A 26,320-nucleotide genomic window follows, 5' to 3' on the forward strand; every position below is an offset into this window, starting at 1 on the left:
CCCATGCTGGCTTGGGCTGATGGGAGCTGGAATCCAACAACATCTAGATGGGTCACAGGTTCCCCAGCCCTGCCTATGGTATTGCTGTTGTATATATTTCTCAGGTTGAATTCCTGTACTTGTACATAACTACTCATTCCCTGTTCCTCCTCCCAAAGGGTACTACAGGTCCTCCTGGTCTGTCAGGCGAGCAGGTAAGAGGCATTTTTCTCCCTTGTTAAAGTTTATACAGTATTTATCACACTGGTATTTTCTTTTGTTTCGCTCTGTTATAGGTTTTTTATAAAGAAACTTGCTTTAAGTTCCAAACTTTAGCCACCCAATTTAATGATAAACTGGCATTGATTTCTGCATCTTTTAAAAAGTCTCTCTGTTTTTCCTTCTGTTTAAAAATTAACAATTAATTAGGGAAATCCAGGAATTGGCGTGGAAGGACAGAAAGGAGAGCCGGTAAGCAAATAAGCTGTCTCTGGGAATAGCTGCCTGAAAAGTGTGATCATAGTAAGAGATAGCTGAAGAAAGTGAATAGGCTTCACATTCATGGATTTATTAAGTTTCCTGTAAATAAAAAAAAATAATATCTTTTGTGGTTTCATACATAATTTGAGTTCTGAGAATTTCTAGAGCAGCCTTCACCAATCCTTCAGATGCTTTTGATTGCAATTCCCATCAGCCCTAAGCGGATAAAATAACACTATCAGCTGTATAGTCTCATATGTGAAGAAGCATACAGTGGTTTGCGAACTTTGTTCGGAAGCTGAATGGGCTCCATTTTGAGTGCCACCCTTCCGTTTTGAGTGTTATGCTGAGGTCTGTCTGTTTTTGCTATTTATTTTATGTTTTTGTGACTGTGTGAAACCCAGTTCAGCTACTGATTGATTGATTGATTGATTGATTGTGTGACTGCAGTACATTGTTTATTGCTTTCATTTTATGGATCATTAGGTAGTAAAATTCATGTTAAATTGCTGTTTTAGGGGTTGCTTTATAAGTCTGGAACGGATTAATCCATTTTGCATTACTTTCTATGGGAAAGTGCACCTTGGTTTTGGAACACTTTGGTTTTGGAATGGACTTCCTGAACAGATTAAGTTTGCGAACCAAACCAGTGGCATGAGACTCAGTTAACGCAGATCAGTGCTAGGCTGTTCAAACATAGAATGAGTCCTCTGCAACTAACTCCACAATATTATTCACTCCGTTTACCATTTCAATGGATTTTTAGGGTGATGTTGGACCTCCTGGATCTGCTGGGCAGCCTTTATTAGTTGGACCTCCTGATTCTCAACTGTTAAAGGGAGAAAAGGTATGCAAATTATACAGTGCATTTGCAATTATTATATGTCGATTTCTTCTTATAAAGTACCCAGTAAATTTCAGTGAATTCTATGCTCATTTTTTAATGCTTAGGGTCACAGCTTAAAACCCTAATCATAGAGGTGGATACATTTGTGTTAGACTATAGAAAAGCAAGCACCACAGCAGTATCCTGAGCAAAAGAAGTACAGTACTTCCACTAACCCGGAAGTAGCCGCTCCTGGTTGCGAACTTTGCCCCAGGATGTGAGCAGAAATTGCATGCCAGAGGCATGCACACAGCAGGAGGCGCCATTAGCGAAAGCGCACCTCATGTTACGAGTGATTTCCGGTTATGAACAGACCTCCGGAACGGATTCTGTTCGTAACCAGAGGTACCACTGTAAAGCAAATTTGCTGCATGTCACTTGGCCACACTGCAATGGTGTTCATATACTATGCCCACTTTTATCAAGGCTGTTGCTAGCATCATGCCAATTTGCAATGGGGGAAAAAGCCTGTATGAATTATGGGGCTTCCTTGGCTGATTTAACTCATAGTTAATGAAGTTGCAAAAAGAAGCGGTGTGATCAAGTGGTCCTCCAAGATGTTGCTGAACACTGGCTGTGCAGAACTGGGGCTGATGGGAGCTGGGAGTCCAGCAACATCTAGAGGACCACAGGTTCCCGACCCCTGAGCCACAGTAAGCAAATTTAATAAATAATATGTGTTGTGGAAGGGGAATTATTGGGTTGTCTGTTTTTGTTTTTATTATGCATTTTGTGTTTTTTCTATTGTGGTTTTATGTTGTGAACCACCCTGAGATCTATGGGTATAGGGCGGTATACAAATTTCATAAATCATCATCATAAGCAACATATTTTAAATTAAATGTTTTAATACTCAGGGTGTAAAAGGAATGCCTGGAACTATAGGTGCCAAAGGATTGCCTGGCCGCAAAGTAAGTGACATTACTTTTTTTTAATTCATGAACTGATTTCATAGATATTTTATCCCAGGACTTACTAAAAATGCTTGGAAGTGTTTGGGGCTTTTCCCTAACTAGCATTGGATTTCCTCTTTATCAGTTTATTGGAACATAGGAGGCTGCCTTATAACGAGCCAGATCATTGGTTCACCCTAGCTCAGTATTGTATGCACCAGGTGTGGGAAACATTTGCTCCTCCCGATGTTGCTGAACTACAAATCTCATCATTCCAAGCAAGCATGGCCAAGCAAGCATTTCAGCAACATCTGGAGATCCAAAGGTTCCTGACACCTGGTGTACACTGACTGGCAACAGCTCTCCATGGTTTCAGACAGGGGAGACTTCCCAGCCCTGGGACTTCCTTTATGCAAAGCAGTTTTTCTACCACTGCACTATGGTATTTCCTGCAGGCCTTTTTCCTGAGCTGGAATGCAGCAATTGATTGCAGGGCCAAACTAGACAAAACACCACTCATGCAATTTCTGATGAATGGCATCTTGTCCAGTTTTGTCCTCCGTCCCTGTCATTCCCAGGCTGTGAAGCTATTGCTGATTGAACTCTGGATGAGCTGTTCTTTGCACCACTATCTTCACTGGATGTTTATTTGCAGGCCCAGTGGAGCCATGGGCAGGGAGGGCACCATGTAGAACATTAATTGCAATAAGACACAGGACAGCAGCATTGGGGTTTAAACTTACCGCAGCTTTATTGAGAACAGAGGTCAGTCAGTTTTGGCATAGGTATTGGTTGTGTATCCTGAAATCAACCAGCCCAACATCTGATTGATGATTGGCAGGTATTACCAAGTTTAAGGGTTGCACTATGATGTGTATCATATCCAGGTAACCTGTAGGATCACAATTTGGGGTGCTATGGCCCATCAATCCCTGAGCTGGGCATCTGGATAAGAAGCACCTCCCTGAGGCTCCTGTTAAGGGGTTACCCTGAGACTGTGGAGTGCTCACTGCTTACTTAGATTAAGGATCCAACCCAATGCCTTATCTGCCAGTAAGTTGTGACAATTGCTATAAGATGGGCAAAAGCTTCAGATAAGCCCAGTTAGCCTGAAGGGCAAATTTGTCCCTCGCCCTGAATACAGCAACTGAATAACTTCCAAAAAAGAGGTGCCGGAACACACCATGAACACCTCCCTTGCTCTCTTATAATGGCAATGGAGTCTACCTGAGAGGTGCCAGAACTGAGTTTCGGTGAGTTCCTGCTGGAAAAAAGCCCTGCATAGCATGGTCCACACCCCACCCCCAGCCCCAGATCTATATAGGAGAGCCCCAAACAAGTGAACTGTGTAATAGAATTTGTGTTTCTTATTTGAAGTAATTTGACTGTTTTTTGTTTTGCATAAAACCAGGGTTTACTTGGAATTGGAGAGAAGGGTGAAAGGGGGATTCCTGGCTTTCCTGGATTGCGGGTGAGGAAGTTTCAGAATAAGCCAATATAGTTACCGTTTATACATGGCTTTCGAGTAGCGGTTGCCAGTGTGATGCCTTCCAGAAGTTTACAGGACAGAAGCTCCCATGAGCTCCAACCAGCATGGACAATGGTTGGGGATGATTGAAATTGTAGTTCATCAACACCCAGAGGGCCCCATGTTGGCTATTCCTGGCTTATAAATACTAGAAAGGCAATTTAACTATACAAGAACTTTCATACTACCAATGCAATATTTATTTTTTATTATTATAGTCTGTATAAGTTTTGAGAAGATTCTGTTGAAGCTTTTGTTGCTTTTAAAGAATTGTTATTGCAAACCTACTGTAGGAATGCCGGCTGATCTAGGAATATCTAGTGGGACTTCATTGAGCAAGATGGCCCTGATGTTTAAATCAAACCACTACACATTGTTTGCTATTTGGAGTCTGTGTGTGCGCGCGTTGTTCAAGAAGCACACATTTGAACTTCGCTAGGCACATGGAACTAGACTGTGGCTTATGTCTGATTTTGACATCCTAAAACCACATATCCTGGAGTAATTAAATCTGAGTATATAAAGGAGACTCTGAACCTCAAAGTCATTTTGTTTGTATTATATTATTAACTTCAGCCTTTTATTAATGGGAGTTTGGCTTTTTGATCTTAGTCTCAAGTGGTTTTGTCACAGGGCTGCACAAGACACAACATTTCAGTATATAGCTCAGGATTGCGGGGGTGCTTTCGGAGTACTGTCTTTGGTTTTGAATGATTGAGTTTGGCATGTGAATGTTTAATTTTTGTTTTATTGTAAATGATCTAACGAAGTCTTTAACTGGATGCAGATTGCTCTATTTATCATTAACATGTTTTTCTGCCATTAGACATCTTGGGCAAAATGTATAAAAAGAAGGTAGTCTAAGTAAAAAGAAGTTTAATTTAGTTTCTCATATTGCTTCTAATTACAGCCCTATCTGGGCACCCCCTCCAGGTGATTACCATTAGCATGGTCTAGAACTGTAATCTTCCACAGTTCTAGATTCTTTGGAAGCCTCCAAAAGTAGAGGGAGCTCCCTGCTACAGAGGTTTCCCTTGCCAGTAGACAATAAAGGCTGTGATGGGGTCATGATCATAGGAGCCAACTCCTAGGGGTCGATGACCCTTCATCCCCCAATAAAAAAAATTATGCCCCCCCAAGTTGATGGGCATTGTCATTCAAATGGTGTGCATGCACCACATCATGTGATCAATTATGCAGGGTGGGGCTTACCTGGGCCTCCCCAATATTTTATTCAAGTTGGCATCACTGGTCATGATGGACTGGGTAGGGCCTATTAGCTCATCTCGCTCTGAACCTCACAGAGTTGTGTGTGTGTGTGTGTGTGTGTGTGTGTGTGTGTACTAGAGGGGGGGGGGAATGGCCAGATATGGCCTAGGCAACATTGCAAGGTATTTATACAATTAACTTTTGCTAAAGTAGGGCCAATATGTTGAGATACAACATACTGAGTTCAATAGAATTTATTTCCAATGAGTTGGGTTCTGAGAACTGTTAGTGGAAGAAAACATGTGGAAATGAATTTTCCCATCAACTCTTCCCCACTGCAACCTCCCAAAATGTTGTGGGATCGAGAATGGGGGATCACTATGGGAGGGGAGAATTGGCCCAAAGTTGGATAAAGGCACCTTATGCAAACAGAACAGGGATTTATCTAACTCTGGGGTAACCAACATGGTGCCCTCCAGCTGTTGTGGGCTACAACTTCCATCAGCCTCAGTCAAGGTGGCTAACAGTCAGGGATGATGGGAGTTGTAGTTCATAATATCTGGAGGGCACCACATTGGCTACCCTTGGTGTAACCCAATGTGTTCATAATCAGGGTGTTAAAAATACCTAATATTATAACTTTTTGTCTCTGTCCTTTTCCACAGGGGAGTCCAGGTTCTTATGGATCACCAGGAATTCCAGGAAGCAAGGTAGCATATATTTATAAATAAAACATAAGCAATGTCTATAATTTACTAATAAAATAAACCTAATTATAGCGTCCATATCCATAGCACACACACTTCCCCTTATTTTGTAAGATAAATCAGTGCTGGTGTATTTTAAAAACATTTTTTAAATGTTTGGAATTTCTTTTACCTGCTAAACCCCCCACAATTTCAGACCTGTTTTCGAGAGTCTGCATCATGATGGTCGTTTGGCTCTGAGCTAGCAAACCTTGTCAACGAAACTTAACTTGAAGTGCATGAATTGTCACAGATTAACCAATTTGGGATAATGTCTTACACAGTTATCCCCATTAAGTCCCATTAATTACAGTGTAACCTATTTGCACGATAAGCGTTCTTAAGGGAAGAACAAATATTGTTTATTTCAGGGTGAAACTGGAATGGCTGGATTTCCTGGAGAGGATGGGCTTCCAGGAATTAAGGTCAGGTCTCAAATGCAGAAGGTTCTTTATATATCTGTGTTTATAGCAAGCTTACATGGAATCTATACTGTTCTGTAGAGAGCAGAGGGGTTATTTTAATTCATCCCGTTACCTTTCACTATCACAGTTAATTGTTTCCCTTGGGCTCCTATAGGTACAATGTTGTTACATTGCAATAAACCTGAAAATTCTTACAGGGGGATCTAGGAGACAGTGGGCTGCCAGGTCCACCAGGACCTCGAGGAATACCACGCCCTGGAATAAAAGGTTTAACTAATATTAAACAATTCAATGCACATTTAATACAATTCATGGTAACATACAATTATGTTAACAACAACCACCACATTTTCCAATGATCTCCTACAGGGCTTCAAGGAGACCCTGGAGACCCTGGACCTCCTGGAAATGTGGGGGCAGATGGGTTGACGGGCCCTCCTGGTGCATATGGCAGGCAAGGGGAAGATGGAGCCAGTAAGAAACCTTTTTTATGTTTAGGGTAAAAGAAAGTTCCATCACCAGCTTTTGCTTCTTTCCATAAAGGTTATGCTAACAGATCCCAGGATAAAAATAATCTGTAGCAGCCTTTTCTAGTTACGTCTGTGCATTTCTAAGCATTATAGTAAGAGTTTATACAGAATTGTTTGTGATTTTTTTTAAGATGTAGTGAGTTGGCAGGTTTTAAATAATTATATGAGCAACAAATGTGTTAAAGCATCTTGATTGTTTAAGGTAATCACTCAGGTTGAACATTTGCCTTTATAAAGATTTCATTGCTTTAATTAGATTGTTGAAAAAAGGAGGGGTGGGCTAGGAATTGAACAAAGGTGTGGCAAATTGCTGCCCACTGTGCTTCCTCAGGTTTGTGTAGTTATTCCAGGTGGTAACACCCCCAAGTGGTCCATGTTAGACAACACCAGTTCTGCTCAGGAATTCTAAGAAACAAAAACATAATAAGATCTTTAAATTGATTTTCTTTTTTTTAGTTTCTTAATCATTCTAATACTGTTGGGTAAACTATAATATACAATCCTGCCAAAATTTGGTTAAAAACAGTTCCCCTTTGAAAGGCCCAATCCTGGCACCCAATCTTAGACAAAAACCTGCTCCTTGATCTTGGGAGCCATCCTGCAAAAATGGGTGATGATGTCTTCAGAGGTGTCCAGATCAGTGCAATATGGAATGGCCATTTTGATTCAAAACGGTTTCCAAATATAGACAAAAATCCATTCCTCAATTTCAGGAACAATCATGACAGATTTAGTGATGGCATCTTAAGAGGTGCCTGGATGCCAAGTAAACAAACAAACAAACAACTTTCCAAAATATGTAGTGTAATTTGTAATACTGTATAGTAGGTGTAGGTATGTTGATCAAAAGCATCACCTCAACAATTTGGAGCGTGATCTTTCAAACAAAAGGCTTTCCTCAGTCCATGGCGGGTGTGTGTGTTTGAAGGCCATCTTTAGACAGGTTGACGCTTCTGTTTTTCTCCACTTTTTCTAAATAAAACAATTACTGAAAGGAGAACTCCATGTGACCGATGAATTGATAGAACTGCTAAGGATTACTCTTCCTCTACATTTACCGGTATCTTTAAGCTTCCTACTGAATTTATAGTTTGCAGCTAGCTTTGAACATGGGGACATAAAGAATATGAACCTCTCTCTGCTTTTATGATAACTATGGATACAAACACTACTAATAAGAGGACTTACATTTTGTTCACATATGCTGAACTTGCCAATGCTTTAAGATCATCTGGCAAGACTTATATTTCGGTTCCTTTGCATGCTGAAGTTAGGCAGGCAGTAAATGGGAAATGAGCCTTTTTTCCATTTCCAGTGAAATCCTATGCAAATCCAGTCAAAAGTACATTCCATTATGTTCAGTGGGGCTTACTTCCAGGTAAGTGTATGTAGGATTTCATCCTGCACACATTTACCTGGGAGTTCACTGCTTTGAATTAAGTTCAGTGGTAGAACATTTGTCATTAATTCAGAAAGTCCCAGGTTCAATTCTTGGTGTTTCAAAGTATAGCTGACAGATTCTTGCTAACTAAAACCCTGGTGAATTGCATGCTGCCTCTGAATACTAGTTGCTAGAGAACACAAACAGCAGAGAGCAATTGCACTCATATTCTGCTTGTGGTCTTCCAGTAGAAATCTGATAGGCAGCTGTGGGAACAGAACCCAGGACTAGGTGGGCCTTTTGGTTTATTGCTTTTTCTTGTTAAATCAGTGGGACAAAACTGCCATGTCTTAACTTGAGGCCCATTGATTTCAATGGGAACTTAAGGTCAACCCAGAATTCCTAGGGCAAGAAATACTCCGAGACACAATGCCAACCTATTGTTTCCAGAGCATGTGCCAATGTTGTAATCCAAACTGGTAAGACTGTTTTCTGCTGTTTTACAACTGTTAAGAAAAAGAAAAGAATGAAATGCCAAAACCTGTGATTTGCATCTCAATTTTCTTGTGTGCTTTAGAACAAATAGTTTGAAGATAATTGCTACAGTTGTGGAAATCACTTGAACAGGAATTTGGAGATCAATTGGGCTTCCCTTTCAAGCCATGCCAGAGTATCAGAAGGAAATATTAGTTTAAATCATAAGGAATCCATTATCCTGGATAACTGGGCCTTCAAATGTTGCTTGGCCACAGCTCACATCATCCTTTGCCATTGGCCACACTGGTTGGGGTTGATGCGAGTTGGAATCTAACAATATCTGGAGGCTCCACAGGTTTCCCATCCCTGTTCTAGAATATTCAGTGAGGTGTAGCTCAAATAATTTGAGTTTTAGAATGCCACACCCCAAATGCAGCTTCTCCCATAGATGGCTTCTCTATGACTTTTACAAGACTCCATGACTTGTTCTTTCTTCTCCTCCTCCATAGGTATTCCTGGTCCCAAAGGTATATTGGGAGTACAAGGGCCTCAGGGCTTTCGAGGTGACCCTGGTCTCCCTGCTATAGCTGACATGGCACTAGGAAGGCCTGGCTCTCCAGGGTTGCCGGGTTTTCCAGGAACACCAGGAAAGCAGGGCTTGCCTGGACCACCTGGTAAGATGAGCAAAATACTTTGAACATTGAACAAAAATATTTCCACTTGAAGATTACACACACACACACACACACACACTGGTACCTCGGTTTAAGAACAGCCCTGTTTACGAACGATTCGGTTCACGAGCTCCGCAAAACTGGAAGTAGTGTCCCAGTTTGCAAACTTTACCTCGGTCTAAGAACAGAATCCAAATGGTGGAAGGGCACGGCGGCGGGAGGCCTCATTAGGGAAAGAGCGCCTCAGTTTAAGAACCATTTTGGTTTAAGAAAGGACTTCCGGAATGGATTAAGTTCGTAAACCGAGGTACCACTGTGTGTGTGTGTGTGTAATATTATTATTGACTATAATTCCACTCATTTCTTTATAGCAGGGGTGGGCCAATTTTGACAGGTGGGCATGACGACCCTTGCCAGTTATGTAATCCCTTGCACAGGGTTCCCACGTCCCCAACAACCAGATGATTGTTCGGTGCTCGGAAACTGCAGTGCAAGAGGCTTTGCCAGCCCTATGGTTGGCACTTTGGGAAGCATTGAGCATAGGGTTTGCAAAGCGTTCTTTCTCTTCCTCCCCATCATTTGAAGGGGAGCTGAGGGAGAAAAAACCTTGCATTTAAGTTCAGTTCTGCTCAGTCCTGGGAACAAACATGTACAGAACTGAGCCTTGTTCTCCCTCCGATAATCAGCTTAACATCATGAATGACAGGCAGGGGGTTGACAAGTGGGTGGGGTTTGGGGGAAATGGCCTTGTGGACCAAACTGGTTTCCTACCCCTAATATTCAGCAATAGTAATTTACCAAGCAGTAATAACAGTAATCATTCCAGATATGGGAGAACCAGGCTTATTGCCTTCACTGCTTGTCTTCAAAATCTGGCTTCCATTTATCCAAGGTGGAGTAATACCAGGAAAGCACAATCACCAGCAAGGAAGGAGGCTTATGAGGAGGGGCAGAGGCAATGCTAACAGTGCTGCACTCATCAGGATGGTGGTGTGCAGCTGGCAGTGAGATCAGGGTTGTTTCAGGTTGGTGGTGGTAGCCCAGCTAATATGTGCGCACCTGCAAGGCCACTGCTGGGTCAGAACTGCCCCAAAGCCCTCCCTCACACCATCTTGGTGACCACAGTGCTGCTGCCAGGAAGACTTTGCAGCCTCTGCCTCACTACCCTCATGAGTCACCTCTGGAAGAAGCTTTAAGAGGAAGGCACTTTACTGCTTTCCCCTTCCAGTATGGGCCTCTCCCCCCCCCCCCCTAGTTGCATTGCAACAGAGCCTCAGCCGAGGAGAACGCATCTGGGGGGAAACTGAGGGAGAAAGGAGACAGGTGGAAAGAAGGGCTAAATACCCTCCTCCTTCTCACTGCTTCTTTATTAGAAATAATACCCTCCTACTTTGAAGAAGTGAACTCTGAAGGTGGATTGTGGGAACAGTATTTTTGTATGCTGCCCAACGATCTATCAATCGCATATGGAATGTGTGTGTGAGGGGGGAATATGTCTAAAGGAATCTTTATTTACTCCACTCAGTTCTGTATTGCAGAACTCTAGCTCTGCGGAGCAAGTTAGTTCTACAGTTTCAGCAACAATTGTTTGAAAACGGTAACATGATTATGTACTATATAATGTAGGATTGTGTGGGGATAATTATTATAATATTATTATTATTATTATTATTATTATTATTCTTTAGTGTTCCAAGCTTCAGGAGAAATGGAGAAGAGGATGGATGGGTGAACATATATCTCCTATTAGGTGGGAAGTGGGCATCACATTGGCAGTCAAACAGGCTTCTGCTGGTGTAACCATCTGGTCCTGTAGCTGTCTAACATATCAGCTCTAAGAACGAGGCCAGGCTGTTTAATGTTTTTGAAAAGAACAGAAGCAAATATAATCAATTAAAACAATAAAATATATCTTTTGTAAAATTTCAAGGTGTGGCTTGTACTGGGAGAGGGTCTCCTGGACCATCGGGAGCTAAAGGCCAGAAGGGATCACCTGGAGAAAGAGGTGCAAAAGGAGAGAAAGGCAAGTACCTGCATCCCTCACAGAGCAAATGCCTCATCTCAATCAAATCAAATCATGTAATTTAACCATGACTGTCCTTGAGATAAAAACACAAGTCATAATCGCTTTGTGAACTTGCATTATTTGTCTGGTCCAAAGCCCTGCTTCCTTTGTGCCTGTACAGGGAGTGCAAGTAGCTGCTTATGTGGTGCTGGTCCTTGTGGTGCACCTGGAATACGAGGTCCGCCAGGTGTCCCTGGAAGAAAAGGAGAAGTAGGGGTACCTGGAAAATATGGAAGAACAGGTGATCCAGGCTTACCTGGTGCATTAGGGCCACCAGGTTCCCCCGTGAGTAACTTATAGGCGATATTTTATATTCTGGCATCCACAGAGCAGATTGATCTTTCCTTATGTTGTTCATTTCTTTCCTTATTTCTGAGGACTCGGCTTTTATTTTGTCACATTTTGATGCTAATGTTCAGGTGGATCACACAACGCATACTTAAACTGTGGGATTTGCTACTTCAAGGTGTGGTGATGACCACCAATGCAGATGGCTTTAAAGGGGGGTTCATGGAGGATAAGACCTTCAAGCACTACTAGTTGTGGTGCCTGTGTATAACAGTGGTCGCTGGGGGGAAACAGCAATAGTGGGCTATTGTGCTCAGGTCCTGCTTGCAAGTTCCCCATAGGCAACTGGTGGTTGGTCAATGTTGGAAACAGGATACTGGGCGAGATGGGTATATACTCTGATCCAGCAGGATTCTTCTGCTGTTCTTGTCAGTGTGCCATGAGAGCAAAACATTGAGAAAGATCTTGATGAGAGGAGCCTGTGGGAGTAGGATGGGGGAAAACTCGTGGTGTCACCCGGACAGTGGCGGAGCGACATGTTCCAGCACCTGGAGTGGCGAACAGGCGGGGGCTTGGCTGGCAAGCATCCTGGGGGGGCAGCTGCAATGGCACCCCCCGGGATGGCACCCAGGGCGGACCACTCCCCCCACCCCCACCTTCATCTGCCAGTGCACCCAGATAACCTTTGTTGTCAGTTTAAAAAGCACAGTTTGTGGGAGGAAAAAGAGAGCATCACACTCCCATCTTGCTCATCTAATAGATGTTTACTTGCTGTCAGATCTCAGCTATTATTTCAATTGACTATAACTTTTTTTATTTTAACACTTGCAAGGGAATACCAGGTCCATTTGGGTTGACTGGTGAAAAAGGTGATAAGGGTGACCCAGCTAGAATAAGAATAAAAGGTAACTATACAACGTACTAAACCCATGAGATTTTTTTTTTCCTTTAAACTTGGGGACTGCTTCCAATGGTATATCCAAATTTTGTATTGCGTGGTGTTTGTGGTGTAGAAGCTTTGCACAAAAGAGCCAACGAATTGCCCTGGGAGTAATAAACAGTAGCCATCTGTCTGAAGTTCTTTCTCCAAAGTTATAGTCTGTAAGTGCCATAATTAGAGTATGTCTTCCACTTCCTCATTTTTATGATCTATCAAATGCAAGGAGCTTAGTGCAGTCTGTTCCTTATTCCATGTCCCTCCACTGATCAGTACTCTGCTTTTTATGTCATTGTGAAAAATGCACTACCTAGTTAAAGTGGTACCAACTGTCCTAAGATTCTTGCTTAAGTTTTGTCAAGCATCTCCATTAGCACCATCTTTCTGTTTTTCTGCTCATACTAATTTACTATAAACCACTTTTCATTTGAAATGTTCACATTCATCCACTTATTCATCTTATTGCAAGATTTTTAGAGTTGTTCTTAAAAAAAAAAAAAAGACTGAATTTGCACACATTCATCATAGACACCTCAATAATTTCTTTGGCTAATGCATTCCACAGAAGAGAAGGAGAAGGTTTCTGACCTTATATAATTAATGGAGAAGCTAATTTTTTTCTCCTCTCTGATTCCTCCTGCATAAAATCCTGTACAAATACCAAAACTCAATCTTGGCATTCATTGTTTTAAGACAGAACTTTTAATATTCTGAACATTAATTAGTAAGAAAGATGCATTTTATCCAAACGCAGTGTCCTGTAACTTTTTGTAAAGCTGCTTTCTTATTGGTTTGCCCAGTTTTCTAGCAGTTTGGGGGCATTTCCTAAAACATTCAGGCAGCATAGTCTTCAACAGCATACATACATACATACATACATACATACATACATACATACATACATACATACATATATTGCATACTGACTGTAATATTTCCATAATTTAAAGGGATAAAAGGACAAAGAGGTCTTCAAGGGGAGCCTGGATTTCCCGGAAGAAATGGTATTGCTGGCAGGAATGGAGAACTAGGACTGCCTGGTGAAAAGGGCTTTAAGGTATACCTGATTGTTTTGACAGTTCTTTTCCCCTTCATTGTAACAATGAGGAAGTAAACTAACCAGGAGTTGTCTCTCTATGTGAAAGGGCTGAGAGTTCTGCGCAGTTCTTATATTCAAAGCAAGCTCCTAAGCTCAGAACATGCTCAGTGGCACCCTGTTCTTTAATTCTAACAGTATGCCTTTTGCACCTGGATGTGGTTGTTAGATTATGGGGTTCTAGTGCAAAGCCTCCAATAGAGATACAACACGAATAAAACCAACAATAAGGACATGCCCAGCCCAGAAATAAAACATTGATTTAACAAGTCCACCATTCAAAAGGAAATATTACTCACGAGTAAGCTGCTGTGAACAAGTGAATCTCAAGGCCCTTTTGGAAAACCTGGTGACTTTAAGGGGATCAGCTGGAAGTGAGTTCAAATATATTAATTGTGCATTTGTATCCATTGTTTACAGGGGCTTGATGGAAGAGCTTTGCCAGGTGATAAGGGATTTCCTGGTTCCCCTGGACTTCCTGGCCCCAAAGGGCCAATAGGACCAACAGGTTTTGGAATTCAGGGTCTGCAAGGTGTCCGGGGTCTGCCTGGGAGTCCAGGAAGCCCGGGTATTAGAGGACCACCTGGCCCAAAAGGTGAAAAAGGTAATGTATGTATTTTACATTGAAAAGAGAACACTCTGTTGGTTCAGTTGTTTGAGAGGTCAAACCAATTTATGGTTGCTTTTCTTCTAGGTGCTACTCTTCCTTACACAGCAGCATACCCTGGGAATCCAGGTGCACCTGGTTTTAAAGGTATATCAGGTATGACTACAAAAGTGAAATAAGGTACTATTCTTCCATGGAAGCTGTTATTGTCTTCAGGTTATTCAGAATTAAAGAGACTTCTGTAATTTAAAACTTACAGTAATGAGGTGTAGGGTAAGAATTCTCAAGATTGGAAAAGAAACACAGATGCGAGGTTATCATAAATGATAGCTTAAAATTAAAAGCAGGTCTACAACCTTCCTAATACTCTATGCAAAAAACACCTTTTCTTTTTCACTGGTGGTGAACTTAGTGGAAAAATTAAGTTTGGTATGCTCCTCTTATATGGTTATATCATTTAGATACTCTCCGGGTGGTAGTGCAAGGGAAATCTCTAATATAAGTCTCAGAAGCATTTTCCCATGTGTTTTGGAGCACAACTATGATTAAAAGTGGTCAAATCTGTCTCCGTATTTCATTTGTTTGGTAAAAGCCAAGGAAATGGACTAAGTGGTAATTCTTTACAAGTATTATTGTCTTTGGCCAGCTCCTGGATAGTCAGAAAACATGGAGATCTTACTGACTTTCCATTGTAATTGCTTTAGGATAACTCCTCATCCTGCCAGTTGAATAGCTTGGAACTTCCTATCTCTTAATGTTATCACTTAATATTAATTATTATTTAATGTTGAATTAGAGTTGCTCAGGTTTTTTTTAATGGAGACTTGAATGGCAGAAATTACACATTGCCAGACAAGGTATGTGTATGCATGATGAGGTAGTGTGAACATGAAACCTATCAGTCATTTTATTTATAAAATGGATGTAGCTAGGTCTGTGGAACAAACCTTCCACAGAAGGTTTGAAAGCATTGAACTAAGCTGTGCACAATCTGTCTATTCAGGCCCGAAAGGATTGAGAGGGCAGCCTGGGCGAGCTGGTCCCAATGGTTTTGATGGCTTCAAAGGCCAACAGGGCAGACCAGGAATACCAGGCAATCCTGGTCCAGAAGGTAAGTGAAAGAAGGGCAGGGTGTATTCATTTGTTGAGTATGGGTATGGAGTGATTTTAATATATATTCTGTTTTCTTCTTCTGCACCTCATGCTTATTGTGCAACTGAAGCACCTGAATGTTGTCAGGTCATTTAAATAAAGTCCGTTTTAGAAAAGAATTGTAGCTCACATGCTTTTTCTCCAGTGCTTGGCTCCCATTAGATCTTGTTTCCCACAAGATGTAGTGATGGCCACCAACCTGAATGACTTTAAGGAGGAATAAATTCATGGAGAACTATTGGTGGCTACTACCCATGATGGCTATGTTCTACCTCCACTGTTTGAGGCAGTATGTTTCTGAATACCAGCTGCTGATAACAAGCTGGAAAGAGAGATTCAGGTTCCATATGTGGGGTTCTGGTGGGCACTGTGAGGACAGGATGCTAAATTAGATGGGTCTTTGGCATAATTCAGCAAGGCTCTTCTTATGTTTGTTGAAACCAGTCAGGAAGCAGATCTTAAACCTCTGCTTGAGGCTCTGAAGAGCTGGTTTGAGACACATTTCCCAGTAGTGATTCAGGTCTCAGACTGCTATAGCCTAAAATATCTCATCAGGTTAGAAACTTGCACTAAATAAAGAGGTAGATTAATCCAGGGTAGCAAATGTAGTACCCACCTCTGCAATATGCTATTGGATCACAACTCCCATCAGCTCCGGCACAGCAAATGGTCTGGGATGGTAAGATCAGATATCCCTAGATTAATGTTATCCCAAAAACTGACAATCTCCACTTTCTCTCAGTTAAATTGCTTTGAGTGTTTGCAATACTTAAGAATGAATTCACAGGGATAAGGTGAACACACAGAGGACAGATCTAACAGCCATGATGGATAAATTCAATCTCCAGGTTCACAGGCGGTTGAGTTGGCATCCATCTGTCTTGGTGGACAATGGAGGAGTGTGCCTTTGGTGGTGAAGTCAAACTGTTGGAAGGTTGCAGCATCTGCTGTGGCTGTAGATACTGATACGGGAAAGACATGTTTTGTTGCAGCTGGGGCAGATGAAGACCATGCCCCATGGCATTTCTTCTCTCGGTACTCTTCCCAGTGGTCATTCCTCCTCCGGGCACTGCTATGAACTCACAACCTAACTGCCTGACTCAAGGTCATACATTCACAGACAGTATGCCACTGATATCAGTTCCTGGGTGCAAACAATGAGGAGGAGCTACTGTCTTCATGCCTAATTATGACCTCCCTATAAGTGTCTGATTGGCCACTGATTGGGAAACAAGTTGCTACACTATATGGATCTCGGAAAGCTCTCTTTACATTCTTATTTCACAAATGATATCATTACAAGTTGAAATTAAACAAGTTAAGCAAATGATCCTATGTCATCTCGATTTCATTATTCTCTAGGTTTCAGGGGTGAGACTGGTGATCAAGGTGCACAAGGTGAAAGTGGTCCAAGGCTGGATGGAGCTCCAGGGTTGCCAGGTCCTCCTGGTTTTGACGGTCCAAAAGGCATTTTAGGTGACAACAGTTATGGTCCTCCAGGAATTCCAGGCAACAGAGGTCTTCCCGGCTTACCAGGCCTGCAAGGCTTAAGAGGTGAACCAGGTTTTGCTGGCCTTCCAGGTATGATGCATATTTGTGCATGATTTATCTTATGTTTTTTGGATTTGTTACCAATAATTGCCTGAGTATAAGCTACTTCTCCCCAAAAATATGTTTCTGGAGGGGAAAAATAAAAATAGCTCAATAAATAATGTCTGATCCGACTGCACCGGCTACCGTACCCAATTTAAAGTGCTGGTTTTGACTTATTGCGGTCCTGAGCCAATTAAGGCTATATCTCAAGGACTGCCTATTCCTATGTGACCCTACCCAGACCCTGATATCATATTCTAAGGCTCTTCTTCATGTGTCCCCTTCACAAGAGGTTTAGAGGGTGGCAACAGGAGAATGGACCTTTTCTGTGGTGGCTCCCCATTTGTGGAATGCTCTCCTAAGGAAGGTTTGCCAGTCGCCTTCATTATACACCTTTAGACGCCAGGCAAAAAAAGTTCCTCTTTAACCAGTCCTTTAGCGGATTAACATCCAATGCCTTTTTAAAATGTGTTGGGAGGGGGTTATTGGGTTGCTTTTGTTTTTATTTTGTGTATTTCATGTTTTTATATTGTAATTTTATCTTGTGAACTGCCCTGAGACCTGCGGATATAGGGCGGTATATAAATTTAATAAATAACAATGATAATATTTCTAATTTAAGAGGTTGAAGGACACACACAATCTGGATATGTTTGGGAAACCCTAGTTGAAAATAAGAATGAGAGTAAGAGAAAAGGAAAGGAAAAGTGAGGGGTTGTACAGTGGGGAGATCTCAGAAGCATAGCAACTCACAAAAAACAGTCCAGATAGCTTCACATTTTTAGTTTGTCTCTTTTACTTATTCTTGACTCCGGTCAACAGAGAATTCTACCATTTCCCATGTGGTAGAAATGATCACTAATTGGACATTTCCAATTCATGTGAATGAGTTACAGTAATCTGATCTCTGGTAAATTCCATCTCCAACTGTGGGTTGATGAAGATTGGGGCAACATCATCACTCTAAAAGGAGCACAGCATGTCCTAAATATCAATTTCTGCTGGGCATTGTATGTGTCAAACAGTGCCATCAAGATTTGAGAGAAAAGCGACTTTCACTTACTCAGCTTCAGAAGTTCTATTCAGATTTGCTTTATGCATACCTGCTCTTTTCAAGTCACAGGTTGATCGTTTTGTGGCAAGCCTCAGTATGCTGTCAGCATTGCCATCACCTTGTGAGGTTTCTGGGATTGGGGTTGAGGGTTGCAGTACAAACTGGAAGGACAGGTCATATTGTGAAGCCAGCCTGCCCCGATATTGTTTACTTTGCCTGTGTGCAGCAGAGGGGAGTGAAAAAGTCCCCTTTAAGCTCATGAAAGCAAAGGACAACATCCTGTGAATATAAATATATTTCCCCAGGTCCCGTCTTTCCATGCAGCAATGTGAAGTGATTGCTTTGGATAGCAACTCCCAGCAGGGATGTCATTTTACTATCTTCAGTATTATTTCTGTATGGAATGTGAGGAGCATAAGCTACAGTCTCGTGCAAAGGGCGTCTTCTCTTTTCTTTCTGTTTCACACTGCAGAATTGAAAATATGTAAGGCTAGATCTTCCAAAATGAACATATTGAATGAGCTAAAACAAGTCAAAGACACTGTTCATGATGGCTTAGTGTGAACGCAGGGGCTCTCAGAGAAAAGATGCTAACCACTGTGCTCCTCCCTAGTTGTTCTGCTGCTGAACAGCCCTTTGCTAAGCCATGCTTTGGCTTGGCGTGTTCATCCAAATTTGAGATTGTGGCTTATCCACGAGCCCTGTTTCAGCTGATACAAACTATGGCTTGGGTCAGTGTGGCCCAGCAGTAAAACAACTGGGGAGGAGTAAAGCAGCTGGGACCTTTTCTCCAGAGGTTTGCCTTAGCATGAAGTGCAAACCAGGCCTAATTGTTTCAAACTAAATTATTTCGATTTTGGGGGGGCTTCATAAATGAATTATCCTTGCAGGACAGCCTGGCATCCCAGGATTTCCAGGAGCAAAAGGTCTCAGAGGTAGAAAAGGTGACATAGGAGTCCCAGGAGGCCCTGGGTCACCTGGTCTGCCATGTGACAAAGGCTTGCAGGGGCTGCCAGGACCTCCAGGCTCTTTTGGACCACCAGGCTTTCCAGGTAAGCGCATCATTATCCTTGTAAATATTCAGGTGGGAGTCTAAAGCATACAGGTTGACCCAGGTATTTGATGGCTGAAATATATTGTGATTAACAACCTTGAAATCTTTGGGTGCTTTCCAATAAATTACTTGTTAATGCAATTGTTTCCACTTGTGGACTGGCATGGTATACATGTGTATTGGTTAAAATAGGTGTGGCACCTCACTTTTAAAAATAAATAAATGTGGCACCATTTATGTACATGGCACTACAAAGATCAGATATGACAGATACCTGCCTCAACTGTCTAACAATGTAAAATTGACACAAATAGGAAATGAGAGAGGCAGGCCAAGGCAGCTGTGGGGGGAATGGAAGTGTGCATAGGCAGGGCATATAGAGGGGGAGCAGCCAGGGGGTGGGGTGGGGACCCAGCTTGTACACGCTGATCATCTAACATTTCAATTCTTGGTGTAAACAATTTGATTTCGCCATCTTATTTGCTCTCCTCCCCATGTACCATGGCTTTAAGAATTCAGCAGAGCAATTCCAAGGAGTCTGTAGAGCTATGGTTTTAACTTTTATCAACATTTTAATTTTTATTTGGAATATTATTTTGATACTGTTGTTTTGGTTAATTGCATTTTATATGTGCTTTTAGGTTTTGTAAAAAACTTTTGAGACTTTAAAATATATATTATTTATTCTATAGAAACACTAGTTGTTAAGGAGGGACGCGGGTGGCGCTGTGGGTAAAAGCCTCAGCGCCTAGGGCTTGCCGATCGAAAGGTCGGCGGTTCGAATCCCCGCGGCGGGGTGCGCTCCCGCTGCTCGGTCCCAGCGCTTGCCAACCTAGCAGTTCGAAAGCACCCTCGTGTGCAAGTAGATAAATAGGGACCGCTTACCAGCGGGAAGGTAAACAGCGTTCCGTGTGTGGCTCTGGCTCGCCAGAGCAGCGATGTCACACTGGCCACGTGACCCGGAAGTGTCTGCGGACAGCGCTGGCTCCCGGCCTCTTGAGTGAGATGGGCGCACAACCCCAGAGTCTGTCAAGACTGGCCCATACGGGCAGGGGTACCTTTACCTTACCTTAGTTGTTAAGGACATATGTTTGCATTTGGTGCATCTCTCCCTCCGTGCCCCTCCTAGGTTTACAAGGCTTCAAGGGTCCTAAAGGTGATATGGGTGCACCAGGCCCAGCTGGAATGAAAGGCATGCCTGGCTTTCCTGGAGTACAAGGGCCACCTGGCCTCCCAGGCTTAAGAGGAAAACCAGGTCTTCCAGGGGAAAATGGATTGCCAGGCCGCCCAGGGCAAAAAGGTACGTGGATTCTAAATGAAATGGTCTTTGTTTCAGATGTAGCACAGTTCATATATACAAATAGTGTTTCTAACCATCACCTCTCCTTTCTTTGGTCTTCAAAAGCTAGGAGATGGGCCATTTGGGATTTGCAGAGTCATGAACAAATAAGGATACACTGTACTGGGCCCCAGAGATCCAACCCCCAGCCCATACTGCAGTTCCATTACCATGAAGAGAAAACAGATGCTCCATTGAGAATATTTATGGAAATTTATTTCCCAGTATGTGCCCACTAGGGACGCGGGTGGCGCTGTGGGTAAAAGCCTCAGCGCCTAGGGCTTGCCGATTGAAAGGTCGGCGGTTCGAATCCCCGCGGCGGGGTGCGCGCCTGTCGCTCGGTCCCAGCGCCTGCCAACCTAGCAGTTCGAAAGCACCCCCAGGTGCAAGTAGATAAATAGGGACCGCTTACTAGCGGGAAGGTAAACGACGTTTCCGTGTGCAGCTCTGGCTCGCCAGAGCAGCGATGTCACGCTGGCCACGTGACCCGGAAGTGTCTCCGGACAGCGCTGGCCCCCGGCCTCTTGAGTGAGATGGGCGCACAACCATAGAGTCTGTCAAGACTGGCCCGTACGGGCAGGGGTACCTTTACCTATGTGCCCACTGTCTAGATCTTGTGTGATTTGCTGGAGCCAATCAGGACCAATGTTAAGAGCAGAACAACATTCTGAGGAGTGAATTGCTGGCCCATGGCCTTCTCTAGAACAGAAAAAGTGTTTTGTGCAGTTAAAGTAGGGCTCCCACCTGTGACATTATTAATCCAGCAATCCAGTCTTTCATTTAAGTGCACTAGAATCTACATTTTTCTTTCTGAAGGGAGCCAAGGGTCCCAAGGCATGCAGGGTTTCCCAGGACTCCCAGGAAGTGAAGGAGAAATGGGAGCAGCTGGTGTGAAAGGTGAAGAAGGACAAGCAGGTCTGCGTGGCCCTCCAGGAGAATGTGGGTCTATGGGATCAAAGGGTATGTAGAATGATCTCTGTAACTTGTCTCCTGAATTACTTTGGCATGTAGTGTGTTCCTTTTCTCCTAGTCAGATAAAGATTTTCTTAAGTTGGTAATAGGGCCATAGGAAGTTGCCCTTATACTAAGTTAGGCCATACTGAGTTATACTGAGCCATCTAGCTCAGTAATGTCCACAATAGTGTTGGCATACATCTATCTCGAGAAACAAATGGAGTGTGCCTCTGGGGGTGAAGGTAAACTGCTGCATTAGCAGCACCAAAGTGACCTCGCTGGAGTGCCAAAGTTACTCCCAAAGTTAAAACACAATTCTTAAAAACTGTGAGACCATACTATATCAGTTATTTCAAAGGCCTGGGAGAATAGAAAGGTTTTCACCTGCTGCCAAAAAGACCATAAAAATGGTTCCAGTAAATCTTCCTTCAGAACTTGCTCCCCGCCATAGAGTTTTCTTAAAGCTATGGTTTGTCGTCTTGTGATTTCCTAAGCAGAAACAAGGAAACAGAAACAACAAACATCTGAATACTACAGTTCCCGTCCTCTAAGCACAAAGCAAATGTTTAATATGCGGTACCTGCAAAATGCGAGGGAGATAGTGAAAGATACAGGAAATTGAATGCAGATTTCCAAAGAATAGCAAGGAGAGACAAGAAGGCCTTCTTAAACGAGCAATGCAAACAAATAGAGGAAAACAACAGAATGGGAAGAACCAGAGATCTGTTCAAGAAAATTGGAGATATGAAAGGAACATTTCGTACAAAGATTACCATAATAAAGGACAAAAGTGGTAAGGACCTAACAGAAGCAGAAGACATCAAGAAGAGGTAGCAAGAATACACAGAGGAATTATACCAGAAAGATATGGATGTCTTGTACACCCCAGGTAGTGTGGTTGCTGACCTTGAGCCAGACATCCTGGAAAGTAAAGTCAAATGGGCCTTAGAAAGCACTGCAAATAACAAGGCCAGTGGAAGTGATGGTATTCCAGCTGAACTATTTAAAATTTTAAAAGATGATACTGTCAAGGTGCTACACTCAATATGCCAGCAAATTTGGAAAACTCAGCAGTGGCCAGAAGATTGGAGAAGATCAGTCTACATCCCAATCCCAAAGAAGGGCAGTGCTAAAGAATGCTCCAACTACCGCACAATTGCACTCATTTCACACGCTAGCAAGGTTATGCTTAAAATTCTACAAGGAAGGCTCAAGCAGTATGTGGATCAAGAACTCCCAGAAGTGCAAGCTGGATTTAGAAGAGGCAGAGGAACCAGAGACCAAATTGCAAACATGCGCTGGATTATGGAGAAAGCTAGAGAGTTCCAGAAAGACATCTACTTCTGCTTCATTGACTATGCAAAAGCCTTTGACTGTGTCGACCACAGCAAACTATGACAAGTTCTTAAAGAAATGGGAGTGCCTGATCACCTCATCTGTCTCCTGAGAAATCTCTATGTGGGACAAGAAGCTACAGTTAGAACTGGATATGGAACAACTGATTGGTTCAAAATTGGGAAAGGAGTACGACAAGGCTGTATTTTGTCTCCCTGCTTATTTAATTTATATGCAGAATACATAATGCGAAAGGCTGGGCTGGATGAATCCCAAGCTGGAATTAAGATTGCCGAAAGAAATATCAACAACCTCAGATATGCAGATGACACAACCTTGATGGCAGAAAGTGAGGAGGAATTAAAGAACCTTTTAATGAGGGTGAAAGAGGAGAGCGCAAAATATGGTCTGAAGCTCAACATCAAAAAAACGAAGATGATGGCCACTGTTCCCATCACCTCCTGGCAAATAGAAGGGGAAGAAATGGAGGCAGTGAGAGATTTTACTTTCTTGGGCTCCATGATCACTGCAGATGGTAACAGCAGCCACGAAATTAAAAGACGCCTGCTTCTTGGGAGAAGGGCAATGACAGGCCTAGACAGCATCTTGAGAAGTAGAGACGTCACCTTGCCAACAAAGGTCCGTATAGTTAAAGCTATGGTTTTCCCAGTAGTGATGTATGGAAGTGAAAGCTGGACCATAAAGAAGGCTGATCACCGAAGAATTGATGCTTTTGAATTATGGTGCTGGAGAAGACTCTTGAGAGTCCCATGGACTGCAAGAAGATCAAACGCATCCATTCTTAAGGAAATCAGCCCTGAGTGCTCACTGGAAGGACAGATCGTGAAGCTGAGGCTCCAGTACTTTGGTACTTTGACTCCCTGGAGAAGATACTGATGCTGGGAAAGATGGAGGGCACAAGGAGAAGGGGGCGACAGAGGACGAGATGGTTGGATAGTATTTTTGAGGTTACCAGCATGAGTTTGACCAAACTACGGGAGGTAGTGGAGGACAGAGGTGCCTGGCATGCTCTGGTCCATGGGGTTACGAAGAGTTGGACACGACTAAACAAGAACAACAACAACAAACCTGCCCAAAGCAGTAAATATTTAGGCCACAATTAGGAATCCCAATAGTAGGATAGGTTGGTGGGCGGGCAGCTATGCTATCCTGAGCAAATCTCTGCCGACATTCAATACATTCTACCTCTTTAAGGTGAAAGAGGACCTCCAGGAGAGGATGGCCGTGTTTTCATATTGAAAGAGAAAGGACAAAAAGGGGAGCCAGGCTTTCCTGGTGATAAAGGCATCCCAGGAACACAGGGTAAGCAAACTGCTTGTTTTCAGGTTACACAGAAACCAATAACTGTAACGTTAAGCCCAAACCCTAGCTGACATCTTCCATTTGCTATCTAATTTTTGGAAGGCACTAATACATCTGCAGCTGTTGTTGTAGAAAGTTATTCACTAGTACACGTCTGCTGAAATTAAAAGGTGAATCAGACTGTTGTTTCCTTAGTTAGTTAGCAACGAACTGGCCAGTTGATAACTAGCCACTGCTCATGAGCTGTTGCTTTATCATATGAACCCAGCAGTGTGCATTTACTGATAGGCACTATGCTGTCGATTAGGCTTCCTTTATCATTCATGTTCAGTGACTGCAGTATCACAGGATAAACAACACAGGAAGCTGCTTCACACTGAGTCAGACTATTGGTCCATGCAGCTCGGTATTTACTACAAGGATTGGTAGCAGCTGCCCAGAGTTCCAGACAGGGAGTCTTTCCCAGTACTACCTAGAGATGTTGGAGACTGAACCTGAAGCCTTTTGCAGGCAAAGTGGATGCTCTACCCCTGAGCTTACAGCCCTATTCGGTGATTACAGTATAAAATGAGACTAATCAATATAAACTCACATTACACGTCTAAAACCTTAATTGGTCTTAGGTACTTACTACACAGGGACGCGGATGGCGCTGTGGTCTAAACCAGAGCCTAGGACTTGCTGATCAAAAGGTTGGCGGTTCGAATCCCCGCGACAGGGTGAGCGCCCGTTGCTCGGTCACTGCTCCTGCCAACCTAGCAGTTCGAAAGCACGTCAAGTGCAAGTAGACAAATAGGTACCACTCCGGAGGGAAGGTAAACGGCATTTCCCTGTGCTGCTCTTGTTTGCCAGAAGCAGCTTTGTCATGCTGGCCACATGACCCGGAAGCTGTCTGCGGACAAACACCAGCTCCCTCAGCCAGTAAAGCGAGATGAGTGCCGCAACCCCAAAGTCGTCCACGACTGAACCTAACGGTCAGGGGTCCCTTTACCTTTTACTTACTACACATCCCTTTCATATGACCTCAGTATGAGACCACTTCCACGAAAAGCAAACCTCTCCTCCTAAGGGTTTTTTAGTTTTTTAAGTTATTGTCTAGATCTTACCAGTGTTTTTCTTCTAGAAAAAAAGATGCTGGTACTGCATACCTTTGAGTACCCCCAGAAAAAAAACCACTGGCTCTTACTACTGTGTTGTATCTACGTATCACACAGCAAAATTGTTCTGATGCACAATATGCTAGATTCCTTTTTTAATTGCAGGTTCTGTAGTTTTTCTGTTTTGTTTTGTTTTGGGGAGGGAGGTTGCATTCCCTTCTGTGACTAGAAAAGGTAACAACTTACAACAAGCTCTTGAAATAATTTCAGGTGATAAAGGCAACACTGGATTCAGAGGAATCCCAGGATCGCCAGGCAGAAATGCACTTCCAGGTACTCGAAAAGGCGAACCTGGCGATGCTGGACAGGCTGGTTTTCAAGGGCCTCCTGGTCTCCCAGGACCCACAGGACTGAGAGGAATCACTGGCTTTCAAGGACCACAAGGTGACCAGGTAGGGTGAGAATATTGTCACAGTGTTTGAAAGTCTAATGCTGCATTTAGCCATTTCTCTGAGGGACCCTTGAGGAAAGCCTAGGAGGGGGTCAGTGTCCAGCATAGTACTGGCACCCAGTTGTGGCACACATTCTCCTGGTGTCAATGTCTCCAGTTTTAAGTGCGAACTGAATACTTGTATTTTCTGTCAGGCTGTATTGCGTGTTTTGCTTTTCGCCATTTTATGTTTTTATTGTTGTAGTCTGCCCTTGGGTCATAGGATTAAGGGTAGGACACAAGTTTTTATCAGTAGTGGATGGCATGGTGGAGTGGAGGGGCTTACCTGACCCCCTGGCAGGTGAGTTGCTGGGAGGGGCAGAAGGGAGAGAGGCAAGGCTGCTGTGGTGCAAACCCACTAGCAGAGCCAATCTACTGCTTCTGCTGGTACAACCGTACCACCTGCCCACCATCTCCCTCTTCTCTTTTCTGGTAAGCAGTAGCTAGCAGGTCAAATATGAATGAATAAATTTGCCTTTTACTTGCTTTTCTATCTCAAAGCTAATGATCGTCATATTTATTGTTTTGCGCAATTCTCATTATGATCAGTGTCTTGAAGCAAGTTGAACAAGAAACCAATAGGTCTGTATTACAGAAGAGTTTACACTGACCACTTACAAATCTTCAAGCAGCATAAAGCCTTCTGTGGGAAGAGTAGAGATCAGAAAGGAGAAGGCTGAAGCAGTTTCTGTTTTAGATACATTCTTGCTAATTACACACAAACTCTT

General features: G+C 43.0%; 1 protein-coding gene across 1 annotated transcript in view; it reads left to right on the top strand.

Moving 5' to 3' along the window:
* Positions 1–26,320, top strand: part of COL4A4 (collagen type IV alpha 4 chain) — a 70,060-nt gene that overhangs the window by 28,966 nt on the left and 14,774 nt on the right. Inside the window, exons 11-33 of the mRNA XM_077929927.1 lie at positions 159–194; positions 409–450; positions 1,226–1,306; positions 2,203–2,256; positions 3,650–3,709; positions 5,641–5,685; positions 6,093–6,146; positions 6,344–6,413; positions 6,516–6,620; positions 9,044–9,208; positions 11,139–11,235; positions 11,399–11,558; positions 12,394–12,466; positions 13,449–13,555; positions 14,015–14,198; positions 14,289–14,357; positions 15,205–15,312; positions 16,716–16,934; positions 18,891–19,052; positions 20,184–20,354; positions 21,210–21,353; positions 23,898–24,005; positions 25,373–25,554. Coding sequence (XP_077786053.1) covers positions 159–194; positions 409–450; positions 1,226–1,306; positions 2,203–2,256; positions 3,650–3,709; positions 5,641–5,685; positions 6,093–6,146; positions 6,344–6,413; positions 6,516–6,620; positions 9,044–9,208; positions 11,139–11,235; positions 11,399–11,558; positions 12,394–12,466; positions 13,449–13,555; positions 14,015–14,198; positions 14,289–14,357; positions 15,205–15,312; positions 16,716–16,934; positions 18,891–19,052; positions 20,184–20,354; positions 21,210–21,353; positions 23,898–24,005; positions 25,373–25,554 — 2,496 coding nt within the window. The remainder of the gene's footprint in view (positions 1–158; positions 195–408; positions 451–1,225; positions 1,307–2,202; positions 2,257–3,649; positions 3,710–5,640; positions 5,686–6,092; positions 6,147–6,343; positions 6,414–6,515; positions 6,621–9,043; positions 9,209–11,138; positions 11,236–11,398; positions 11,559–12,393; positions 12,467–13,448; positions 13,556–14,014; positions 14,199–14,288; positions 14,358–15,204; positions 15,313–16,715; positions 16,935–18,890; positions 19,053–20,183; positions 20,355–21,209; positions 21,354–23,897; positions 24,006–25,372; positions 25,555–26,320) is intronic.

This window comes from Podarcis muralis, chromosome 6, assembly GCF_964188315.1.
Source record: "Podarcis muralis chromosome 6, rPodMur119.hap1.1, whole genome shotgun sequence".
NCBI lineage: Eukaryota > Metazoa > Chordata > Lepidosauria > Squamata > Lacertidae > Podarcis > Podarcis muralis.